The following is a 12788-nucleotide window of genomic DNA, read 5'->3' as shown; positions in this document are numbered from 1 at the left end:
CTTAAGACCACAGAAGAGACAGTTGAAGAGCTGCTGGAAGAATATTTCCCTAATATCCTAAAAGATAACCATTCAAGAAGCTGAATGGACCCCAGGAAGGATAGACCCCAAAAGAAAATTACCAAGATATATCATAATCAATCTCTCCAAAATCAGAGACAAGGAGAGAATCCTGAAAGCAGCTAGGGAAAAGTGAAGTGTTATTTACAAAGGCAAGCAAATCAGATTAAGCTCTAATCTCTCAGTAGAAAGCACGCAAGCAAGACAGCAATGGAGAGACATCTATAAAACCCTGAGAAAAAACAAAAACAAAACTGCCAACCAAAAATTGTCTACCAGTTGTTGCACAGTGGTGCTAGCAGCGTCCTCCTTCCTTTCTCTGACTCAGCAGTCAGCCCTCATGCAGAGCCACAACAAACTGCCTCCTGGTGGAACCAAGGAGGATCTGTAAACGGTCATCACTTTGAGAACATTCACCGCTGTGGAAAAATGGTTGAAGCCAACAGCCCTGGAAAGCTCTTCACTGGAGGGCTCAATACAGAAAGCCCTGTAAGCACTATTTGGCAAGTATGGATGAATTGCCTAAGTACTCTTGATGAAAGACCGTGAAACCAACAAATCTAGAGGATTTGCTTTCATCATCTTTGAAAGCCCAGCAGATGCCAACGATGAAGCCAGAGATATGAATGGAAAGTCTTTGGATGGGAAAGCTATCAAGGTGGAACAAGCCACTGAAACCAACATTTTAAAGTGGCAGGCATGGACCCCCACCACTTCCAAGAAGCAAAGGCCCACCAAGAGGCCTTAGAGGTGGCAGAGGAGGAATCAGGGGACTCCCTTCACATGGGGGACACATAGATGATGGTGGCTATTCCATGAGCACTTCCAGTAAAAAGAGGGCCACCACCACTTTGTGGTGGTCCTTCCTCCTAAACAATCAGCTCCTTCAGGACCAGTTTGCAGTAGCAGTGGAATGGGAGGCAGAGCCCCTGTATCAAGTGAAAGAGTTATGGAGGACCGCCAAGAAGGGAACCCCTGCCCTCTCGTAGAGATGTGTACCTGTCACTAAGAAATGATGGCTATTCCACTAAAACAGCCCATTCAAGCAGAGATTACCCAAGTTCTCGTGATACAAGAGATTATGCACCACCACCAAGAGATTATACATACTGTGATTATGGTCATTCCAGTTCACATGATGACTATCCATTCAGAGGCTATAGTGATAGAGATGGCTACGGTCATGATCGTGACTATTCAGACCATCCAAGTGGAGGCTCCTACAGAGATTCCTATGAGAGCTATGGTCACTCACGTAGTGCTCCACCCACATGAGGGCCACTGCCATCTTAGGGTGGCAGCAGTCGTTATGATGATTAATGCAGCTCAGGAGATGGATACGGTGGAAGTCATGACAGTTACTCAAGCAGCCGAAGTGACTCAAGTGGTGGTGACTGGGAAAGAGTTCTTCCCCCTTCTATGGAAGGGGGGTACCCTCTTCCATAGGATTCCTATAGCAGTTCAAGCCATGGAGCACCAAGAGATGGTGGCGTGGAGGAAGTCAATCTGATAGAGAGGCATAAGCAGATACTAAAAACAAACAAAAAGTGGAACCTATTCTGTTATAACTACCCAAAGACTCTGTTTCTTGTAAGGAAAAAGTAAAACCTGTATAATTTTATGTTCTTGCTTTCAATAAGCAAATGTTAAATGTCCAAGACTTGACTTGTATACTAGTGTTGTAATTCTCTTAAGTGTCCCTGAAGGCCACTTCCTATCCTATATTTCCAGTAAATGAAGCAAACAATACTAAGATCTTCCAAAAACATCTAGCCATCTAAAATGGAGAGATGAACCATTCTACCTATATAAACAAACTTGGTATTAGAAGGGTCGCTGGGTTTGCTTAAAGATTTCAGGGTGTCTTCAAACTGAAATCTCAGTGTTCTCAGTGTGCAAAACCTGAGACAGATGTGTAAGTGAGCAAAGTGCTATTCACTCAGTAAAACCAAAATAAAAGGATAATGTAGGTCACATATTGCCTTTCTGACATTTCCTTGGGATTCTGCAAGAGCCTCCCCTTTCCCCCTCTCCCAATTAAGACCATTTAAGTGTGTGTTCAACAACTACACAACACTAAATAGAGCTGTCAAATACCATGGTGCAAACAAAACTTTCCAGGATAAACAGAAGCTATGAGACTTCATCAAAGCCAACCCAGCACTTCAAAACATCCTAAAGGGAGTCTTCTGGAAAGAGAACCAAACAGAACAGACACAAGAGATTGATATACGTGGCAGCACCATGCGGAACTCAATTAACATATGGAAGAGTCCAGAACAGAACAAAAAAACCTAGAAGAACGAATTCCAGAGGATCTGGGAGGTCAGTCTAAAATCAAAACAATTACAATGTGTAAGAAGGGGAAAATACAGTAACAAGAGATCCAGGTAATGAGAAGTCACATAGATTGTATGATAAAATAAGATTTTTAAGTGGAGGAAAGTTAATAGAATATAAGGTAACATCAAAAGAAAATTAACATTTCACAACATATCAAGTAAATGAAACTCTAAGAACATGGAAACATTAAACAATGAAGAAACTGGCAAGAAAGGAACTAGCAGCACCACAAAAATACTTAGTGATAGCAATTAATTCATGCTGTTGAGTCGGTTTCAACCCATAACGACACTGTATAGGGTTTCTGAGGAGCAACTGGTGAGCTTGAACTGCCGACCTTGCAGTTAAAATGGCTTTGCAGTCTGGTGCATTTACCCGCAGCGCCATACCATACCTATCAATAATTACACTGAATGTTAATGGGTTAATGCACCAGTTAAAGAGACAGAGGGGCAGAACGGATAAGAAACAAGATCCTTCAATATGCTGTTGCCAAGAGACACTCCTTACGAAGACAAAAACAGATAAAAAGTTAAAGGGTTGAAAGAAAAAAAAAACACCAAACTAATTGCAATAAAAAACAAGGAGTGGCAATGCTATTATCTGATAAAATAAACTTCAAGGCAAAAACCAGCAGAAGAGATAAAGAGGGACACTATCTCATGAAGAAAGGGTCAATTGAACAAGAAGGCATAAAAATAATAAATATCTATGCTCCCAATGAAAGAGCCAAAAATATATAAAGCAAAACCTAATAAAATTGAAGAAAGAAAGAGACAAAGCTATAATAGTGGGAGAATTTAATATACCACTTTCAAAAAATGATAGAACCACCACAAAGAAACTTGACAAAAACCAGAGGAACTAAACAAGACAATCAACCAATTTGACTTTATAGATGTGTACAGAGCATTCTACCCAACAACAGCACAATATATACTCTTTTCCAGTGCAAATGGAACAGTCTCCAGAATGTGTTAGGCCATAAAACAAGTCTCCATAAATTTACATACATCAAAATACTACAAAGCATCTTCTCAGACTACAATGCTATAAAATTATAGAAGACCAAGGAAACAGTCAAATACATGGAAACTAAATAAAACCCTGCGTAAAGCAAAGGTGAATTCATGAAATTCCTAGAAACAAATGAGAAAGAAAATGTAACGTACCAAAATCTTTGGGACACATTAAAAGCAGTGCTGAGAAGACAATTTATTGCAATTAAATGCACACATCCAAAAAGAATAAAGAATAATATAAACACATTAACACAACATCTCCAACTATTAGAAACAAAACAGCAAAGTAAACCTACAGTCAACAGAAGGAAAGAAATAATGATTAGATCAGAAATAAACGAGATAAAAGAACAGAAAAAACTATAGAAAGAATCAACAGGACCAGAAGCTGGTTCTTCGAAAGGTTTAATAAAATTGACAAATCACTGGGAAACTTAACAAAAGGGGAAAACACAAATGACATGCATAAAAAACCACATGGGTGATGTCACAACAGAACCAAAAGAAATAAAAATAAATAAATAACTGATTACGAAAAATTGTACTCCAACAAAATTTTTAAATCTAGAGATGTATATAAATTTTCAGAAAAACATGACCTACCTAAACTGACAAAAGTGAAGTAGAAAACTTAAACAGGCCTATAACAAAACAGGCCTATAACAAAAGAGCTCTGGTAGCGTAGTGGTTACGAATCAGGCTACGAACCTCAAGGTCAGCAGTTTGAAACTACCAGCTGTTCCGCAGGAGAAAGGCGAGGCTTTCTGCTCCTGTAAGGATTTGCAGCCTCGGAAACCCTGTGCAGGGTCACTATGAGTTGGAACCGGCTCCAAGGTACTTGACAACAACATCATAACAAAAGAAGTCCAGGTCCAGATGGCTTCACTGGTGGGTTTTGCCAAACATTCAGAAAAACAGCTGTCACCAATTCTATTCAAACTATTCCAGAATAGAGAAGAGGGTGGGAAACTTCCTAATACATTTTATGAAGCAAGCATAACCCTCAAACCAAAAACAGGGAAGGACATCATTAAGACAGAAAATTCTAATCCAATATCCCTCATGAACATAGGTGCAAAAATTCTCAACAAAATCCTAGCCAATAGAATTCAACAACACATCAAAAAATAATACAATCCCACAACCAAGTGGGATTCTTAATCAGGGACGCAACTCACCATGTTTTCCTTAGTGAAGTGTCTAATACTTGTGCCCATTTTTTTTATTGGGTTGCCTTTTTTTTTGTTAGAGGTGTTCTAGTTTTCTATAGGTATTAGAGATTAGTCCCTTGTCTGATGTGTTGTTGCAAAGGATTTTTTACTGTTCAATGGACTCAATTTTTACTCTTTTGATGAAATCTTTTGATGCACATAAGTTTCTCATTTTTAGTATAGCCTAATCTATTTTGTCTTTTGTTTGTGCAATTTTTGGTATTCTATGTGTGCCCTATACTAGACCCCTATTTTTTAATGGATCTTTATAATTCTGGGATTCACATTTAGGTCTCTTGGGTTTTGTATATGGTTTGAGATAAAGGTCTTGTTTCAGTCTTGTATATTGATTTCCAGTGTTGTCAGCACCTTCTGTTGAAGAGACTATCTCCTCCACATTCAGTGTGATCTGGCCCTTTGTCCAAGACTAGTTGGCTGTATGTAGATGGTTTAATTTCTGGATTCTCAAGTTCTGTTTCATTGATCTATGTATCTTTTATTGATTGTACCAGTACCAGGTTGTTTTGACCACTGTAGCCATATAGTAAATTTTGAAATCAGGGTGTGAGAGGCCTCCACCTTTGTTCTTTTTAAGCAGTGCTTTGTTTATCCAGGAATTCTTTCCATACTAAGTTTATGATCTTTTTTCCATCTTTTTAAAGAATGAGATTGGAATCTGGATTTAGGATAGTGTATCTGTCAATTGCTTTGGGTAGTACTAACACCCAAATGTTAAGTCTTCCTATGCAGAAGCATGGTATATTCCATTTTTGTCTCTTTTGGTTTCTTGTAGTGTTCTGTAATTTTTTTTGTATGGGTCCTTTGTTTCTCTGGTTACATTTTTTATTAAATATTGCATCCTTTGGGTAGCTATTGTAAATGGTTGAAAAGTATTAACAGACACTTCACTAAGGAAGACATTCGGAAAGGCAGCAAACATGAAATGTTCACAATCATTAGACAGTTGGGTTTTCCCTTCCCTTCGGAATTACCTTTAAGTTTTAAAAAAAAAAAGCAAAGGATAATAAATGCTGGCAAGGATATGGAGACGCTTACGACCCTCCTACATTGTTGGCGGGATTGTAAAATGGTCCAACCACTCTGGGAAACGGTATGGTGCTTCCTCAGAAAGTTGAGGTGACAATCCCTCTACTTGGTATATAGCTACAAGAAATACGAGCCAGAACGTGGCTAGACACACACCAATGTTTATTGCAACACTAGTCACAAGAGCAAAAAGATGGAGACAGGCTGCCTGCCTAAGTGCCCATATCAAGGGAAGAATGGATAAATTAAGACTTTGGTACCTACACCTACATGCAAGGGGATAAATATGCTACCTTTAAGGATAACAACCTACAAACCAATGCATAACATAGGTGAACCATGAGGATATTATGCTGAGTGAAATTAGTCACAAAAGGACAAATACTGCATAAGATTATTTATTGTAAAAACTTAAGACACCCATACTAAAAGGAAAAAAAAACAAAAACACAACAAATTGTTCATTACCAGGGGTGAGAGGGAGGGCACAGTAGAGCACAGACTAGAGGATAGACACATCACAGTTTGGAGGTTGGAGAGGGCAATATACAAGAAGGGGTAGGGGGATGGAAAAACAAGGGCGTTAGGAGAACAGTTACATTTGAATAGGGTAAATAGGACAGAGGTAAATAGTGATGTATGCTCAACCTTGGAATAACAGGACTCTGTTATACAGGGATTGAGGCACAGTCTGGATGGGTAAAAGTTATGATGCTTGACTGTCGACCTTAGATGGAATCCTGAGCCTCATCCAGGACCTCCTGAGGTGGGATACGCAGGAAATTACAAAAATGGCAGTCTGCTTGGCTATTACAAGAACAAGCAAGCTATTCACTGGGGGAGCCATCAAGGCAAGCAATCAAGTTGCTTCAACACAAACCTCCCTCCAACACAAACTCAAAAGGGAACACAGAAACAGGTATGTAAGGTCCCTGGCAATCTCATTTGTCTACATGTGAGTGGAAATGGGGAAAAGTCAGTAATGAAGATATGGGCTGAGTACGACCACTTTCCATAAGGCCTGTCAACCTTGATATGAGAGAGAGAAGACAAAGAGCTGGTTGGTCAGAAGTTTGAGAAGACTTGGGTATTCCTGAGCCCATGGGCACTGACTTAGTCATGGAGGGCTAGAGCTGAGTGAAGTGTCCAGCTGTTATGAAGTAGGGGAAGATGCACAAGAACACTCAGACTTGTAGACACTTTCCATTTGACTTAACTTTGATGGCTTGATGACCACAGCTTGACTAGAGTAAGACACATTTAATAAAGGAAGCAAATGTTGGTAAGTGCCATTGAGTCAGTTCTGACCCATAGTGACTCCCATAGTATAGTGTTTCTGAGGAGCTGGTGAGCTTGAACTGCTGATCTTGAAGTCCAGTGCATTAACCTGCAGCGCCACACCAGGACTCCTTGTAACTTGCTACAATTTGATGATCTTGACCATACTTACATATGTAATAGCTCAAAATAGCACCGCCACCAAGAACAAAATGGTCTACAGTGGGTCAAATCCTATTGTTAGTAGAATAAGCATTGGATCGCCAGGTTAGCTTGAACTGCATGGTCGGGAGTTTGAACCCACCAGCCACTCCTCAGAAGCTCTAAACGGGTCACTGTCAGTCAGAATTGACTTGATGGCACTTAACAAGTTTGTAGGCCTATTTGGCTACTTGAGACATGTTACAACTGGACAGTCTTATGATGAATTAATAGCTTCCCCTGTGGGGGACAAAAACATTTATGACAGATTGGGAGCTAAATGATGCTTTAACAATGGTACCCATGACAAAAGAGCATTTGAAATACACACAAATGCAATTCTTATGCCAGCCAAGCTCTTACCCAGCAAAGTTGCCATGATTGCCACTGTGTCCACCACTAGAAAGGACATACAAGCCCTCCACAAATCAAAAACAGGTCAACTTTAAAAATAAAAATAGAAGCCAGAAATGCTTTGTAGACTTGGGAGTTTGTCTTCTTTTCTTCCCAGGTTAACTGAATTGTGGACAAGCCTCTCATCTCATCCAATGATAGAGCTGCTCCATAATCAGACCACCAAATCTTATCAATATTTGAAGCCGAGGCAACAAGCTATATCGCCACATATCTAGCTCATCTGTCAACATGGCAACCATGGCTCAACTATACAGTAATAAGCATTGTCCTACAAAACCAACGTGCTACAGAGATTCTAATGGCAGTTTGAGGTCACACATGCCATTTCCCCTTTGACCATGTAGTTTGGATCAAGCAACTACTGAGGTATCATGATGCTATCTCTCCTCCGAGCAGGCATGCTCACACTATTGAACCTTACTTACGTTGTAGATGCCATTATTAAGAGTACTCACAGCAACCCCCCTAACCTCATTAGAAAACCACGAATGACCATTTTTAATGCTTCTAGAAGTGAGCTACTATTGTTAAGTGCCATTGATTCCCACCCACAGCGACTCTTATAGGGTTTCCAAGGGGCAGCTGGTGAGCTTGAACCACTGATCTTGCAGTTCATAGGATTTTGCAGTCTGATTAGCCCACAATGCCACACCAGAAATGAACTATTAACTATATTCCAAATTGCCACCCAGTCTCATTTCAAAAGGACCAAAAATTCTAGTATAGGTAGTACTCAACTTAAGACAGACTCCATTCCAATGTCTCTGTGATACAGTTGGGTTCTGGCTTAAGTGAAATACTTTCTAAAGCATTCATTAAAAATTTTTTTCATCATCACTCCTTTATTATCATTAAACTTATAAACCACAACACTGAACATCTGAGAATAGTATCAGAAAATTACATGTTGCAACACTGTATACAGAAGGTATTACTGTTGGTAAGACGCACAGAAAAAAAAAAAAACCCAAAACCCAGATGGTCATTAAGTATGGCTCAGTTGTTTTTAAGTGCCGTCGAGTTGGTTCTGACTCACAGTGACCCCGTATATAGGGTTTCTGAGGAGCAACTGGTGAGTTTGTGGTTCGCAGTCCAGTGCTGAACTTACAGTGCTATACCATGACTCCATGGTGGTGGTGGTGATGTGCCGTGGAGTCGGTTCCAACTCATAGCCACCTTGATAGGTTTTCGAAGCTGTAAATCTTTAGGGGAGCATAGAGCCTCATCTTTCTCTTGTGGAAACAGCTGTAGTTTCAAACAGCTGACCTGGCAGTTAGCAGCCCAACTTGTAACCACTACGCTACACCAGAGATCCTTCTCACTCCATGGTTTAGCAATAAATCTTAAAATCTAGAGTTAGCACTGTTGACAAGCGTCCCTTAAATAACAATAGCCAGGATTTAAAATGTTCTGGCTTTCAGTATGAGGCCCAGGTATGTAACTCAGTAAAATAGTTACGAAAATTTTTTTCCCTTTGAAATTCCTAGTGAGTCTCATCTATTTACAGACTAGACTGCTTTTCAGATAAGGTTCCCATTATTAGCTAAATACAAAATTCAAAACAAACAAGTCAGAAATATACACAAAGACAATTATTTAAGACCTTTATTAACAGGTGCTTGCAGTTTGTTGACTTTTTTGAAAAAATCAAGCTGTAAACTTTTATTACAAATTAAAAATGAGGTTCTTAAAAATCTCAACTTGACCAGATATGAAACAATTTAAAAACCTTTAAAGGTGCATTGAGAAAAACCAGGCTTTTTAAAAAACACGTTTGTCATTACCAAAAAGAGACGTCTTTAGGTAAAAATAATAAAAACCCCATGCTGCATAGATAATGCAGATAGTTCTAGTTATCTGGTCAATGGGCAAAAAGCAAGCACTTAAGGTCTTCAGCTCCAATCTTTTGTTCATTTCTTATTGCTGGAATTTCATATTCATTTCTTCTTGTTGGATGACTAAACTGCAAAGAAAAAAACCTGTAAAGATATCTTGCACAATTTAACTGCAATGCTCAAATAGTATAACATTACTATAAGAAGTAGTTTATCAACTGCTATAAGAAAGCATCCATATACTTCATCTTGGCTTAACTGAATCAAGACAGCGATTTACAATAGGGCTGGACATCACTATGTGATAAGAAAGGTTACTTGTGGGCACTGGATGACTTTATCAATGGACAATTTAGAGAAAAGGAAAAACAGAAGTATTCATTTTATAGGTATTTAAAAGAAGGCATAAGAAAGTTTTTTAGAAGTCAAATCCTATATTTTAGAAAACAAAAAGCTCCTGTTTTCTAAAACACCAACAGTTTAAAATACAATCAGAAGACAGTATAGTGTAAAATTTCCACTTCCCCCAGATAAACTACTAGTCAACACCCTCTAGAGCATCAATCCTGACAGTTACAACAAAAAAAGCATTATTAATTCACTTCTTAGAAAAACATTTATAACAATTCCCTTAGCTTACTGATGAAATCACAGAATTCATTCAGAAACACTGGCAAAAGGCGCTTTTGCTCAAGATACACCCTGAGAAAGCAGGTCTCCTGGTGTTCAAATTGAGGGTGTTGCAAAGACCAAGTATAGCTGATTGTAACATTCTTAAAGTAGGGTAGATATTTAACTTACTTGATAGTTGTTTATCTTTTGCATGAATAAAATGATGTAGACACAACTACTAATGAATGCCATGCTAAAAACAAAAGACCATACAGACTTCACTTACCCGGATGATGGTAGAGATGGTAAGCCGGCATTTACTCAGCCCCGCCCTGCTCAGCCTCGGGAGCGGACGAATTCTCAGCTGGTGGATCGGCTGCTTTTGTCTCTTTGCCATCTTGTGGTTTAGGGTTTTCTGGGCGTCTGCGTCGGTAGTTGAAGTTGCGGCGGTACCGACGCTGAGGTGGCTGCTGACCTTGGGTCTCATCTTGATTTTCCTTATCCTCTTCATTGCCGTCCTCTCTAGGCTGTCTTTGGCGAGGAGGACCCCTGGAATCAACGTTGTACAAAATTGCAATGATTAAAACCTTTCTTCCATGTTATATATGATACACTCAATTTGGTTCCTGTCTTTAACAAACTGAATGTGATGATTTTGTACAAAGAGATGAAAATGTATACTGCAAGATAGGTATTTAGGGTTGGTTTTAAAAGATTACAAAACTTTTTTGTCATAGCTTATCTAAAGTCATCTACACTTCAGATGTTATTTTTAAATGGTTTTCTACTAATCAGGCTCCAGACTAAGTTTTAAATGTTACAGAATAGGATAAACACAATCAAAACCAAAGAAACAAAGTGTTCCCATCATAAAAAAATAAAAATCACAATTTGATACAACTTCACATCTACTAGGATGGCTATAATAAAAAAAAATGGACAGTAACAAACGAACGTGGAAAAACTGAAATCCTCATGCAAATGTCAATAAACTGAAAGATCCACATTCTTGGGAAAAAGTGAAACCCTCTAACTTACCCTGTACCGCAAGAAAATCGTTCATACAGTCATTTTTCTGCAGTTAATTGTCCCATTCTATTTTTACCATGCCATTGGTCTCCTTTACAGAAAAACAAACAAACAAAAAAGCCCTACACACTTCACTGTCAAGTGTTTCAGTTTGCTCTGGAATCAACACCAATCAGAATTTCATCCCCTCCAAACCACGAATTTACTCATTTCACTCGTCTCCACTAATGCTCTCTGCTGTATTGAGAAATCCAAAACCAATGGCCAGCTTCTTTAAAAAAAAAAAAAATTCAATCAAACCACTTGACCTACTAGCACTCAAGTTTTTACTTCCTTCTTTAAACTCTCTGGCTTCAATTGCTGGAACCTCTTGTCTATGACATGTTGAAATGTGCTAGGGAGGGCTCTCACCTTCTCTATTCACTTATCTCAACTCATCCAACTTCATGGTACAAATATTATCCATAGACGCACATACTGCTACCTTCTAATAAAAACTAAATCCAAAAAACACTGAGCTGTTTCCAATTTGAAGTCTTATGTTTATCCTACAGAGCCACTCTCATTTGTGTATAATTCTATAAAAATCCAATGATGAACCTGGAGGACATTATACTGAAAAAAATTGCCAATCAGAAAAGGATAAATACTGAGACTACTGCTGTAAGAAGTTAAGAAAAGGTCTTGATAAAATAATTATTCTATGATAGTTAACTAGGAGTGGGATGGGAGGGAAGGGAAAACATGTTATACTGAATAATGGAGAGGGTAATAACAAGAGGGAGGTTGGCAGAGGAAAAAATGAAGGTAGCAGAAGACATTGGGAGGAATGCAAGAATTGAAGTGAACAGAGGCAACTACTGTTAACTGATGGGTACATGGAGGGGATTGCAATCATTGTAATGACACAAACTATATGGCTTATTGAACGTGTTCTGTAAACCACTCAATTCACAAAGTTTAAAAAAAAAAAAAAAATCCTCCATCGGCTTTCCAACTCTCCCAGACTAAAAGCCAAACTTTGTTAAAAGGTGACAAAATAAGGACCTTTTATCTCTATTGGTCATGGACAACTAAAGTGCTCAGACCTTAACTGTTACTTTTCTAATTTTTGCCACAAAAATAAAGTCAAGTTTTGAATTAATGTCAACTTAAAAAAAAACTGGTGGTATACAGATTTCTAAACAAACAATTCACACCTAAATATAAAGTAAATTCAAAGACGTTTATCCAGAGTTGCCTCCAGGCAAACAAGAGCAGAGGAGCACCTGCTTCATTTGAACAAAGAATTCCCAATGAAAAGTATACAGAAAAAGTTCAAGTAGTCCTACAGTGTAATAAAAAGATAAGATCAAGGATTCTGCTGTTGGCAGCCATGGACTTATTAATAAAACTGCAACGAAAGTCTACTTCAGACTAATTCTAAAAACTAAAGTCTACTCAAATAGCTCAATGGACAATTTACTTTCCAGACAGTGATGATTCTCTGGCTCCAACATCTAGCACAAAGCTGACAAGATCTCCTGTTGGCAGATAGCCCCAAATGGTAATCTCAGATCAACCACTAACACTCATGGAAGCAGTAGTCAAGAAATCAAATGATTTATTAATTGCATTAGAGAATTCTGATGCACAAGACCTTTTTAACCTGTTGAAGATGTCACTTTTAGGCCTAAGGTGCACCTGACCCAAGCCATGATATTTTCAATAACCTCATATGCATGCAAAAGTTG

The 12788-nt window shown here is 38.6% G+C and overlaps 1 protein-coding gene and 1 pseudogene across 1 annotated transcript in view; one reads left to right on the top strand and one right to left on the bottom strand.

The window, feature by feature from the left end:
* Positions 1-489: 489 nt before the first annotated feature.
* On the top strand, positions 490-1069 carry LOC102812363 (annotated as a pseudogene).
* Positions 1070-9169: 8100 nt separating this feature from the next.
* The window catches only part of YBX1 (Y box binding protein 1), a 90026-nt gene continuing 86407 nt past the window's right edge, over positions 9170-12788 (bottom strand). The window contains 2 exon segments of the mRNA XM_006878292.1: positions 9170-9542; positions 10313-10575. Of these exon segments, the coding sequence (XP_006878354.1) occupies positions 10344-10575 (232 nt within the window). The 3' untranslated portion in view covers positions 9170-9542; positions 10313-10343.

This window comes from Chrysochloris asiatica, unplaced genomic scaffold, assembly GCF_000296735.1.
Source record: "Chrysochloris asiatica unplaced genomic scaffold, ChrAsi1.0 scaffold00026, whole genome shotgun sequence".
Lineage (NCBI taxonomy): Eukaryota > Metazoa > Chordata > Mammalia > Afrosoricida > Chrysochloridae > Chrysochloris > Chrysochloris asiatica.
This window is presented reverse-complemented; position numbering and strand designations above follow the sequence as displayed.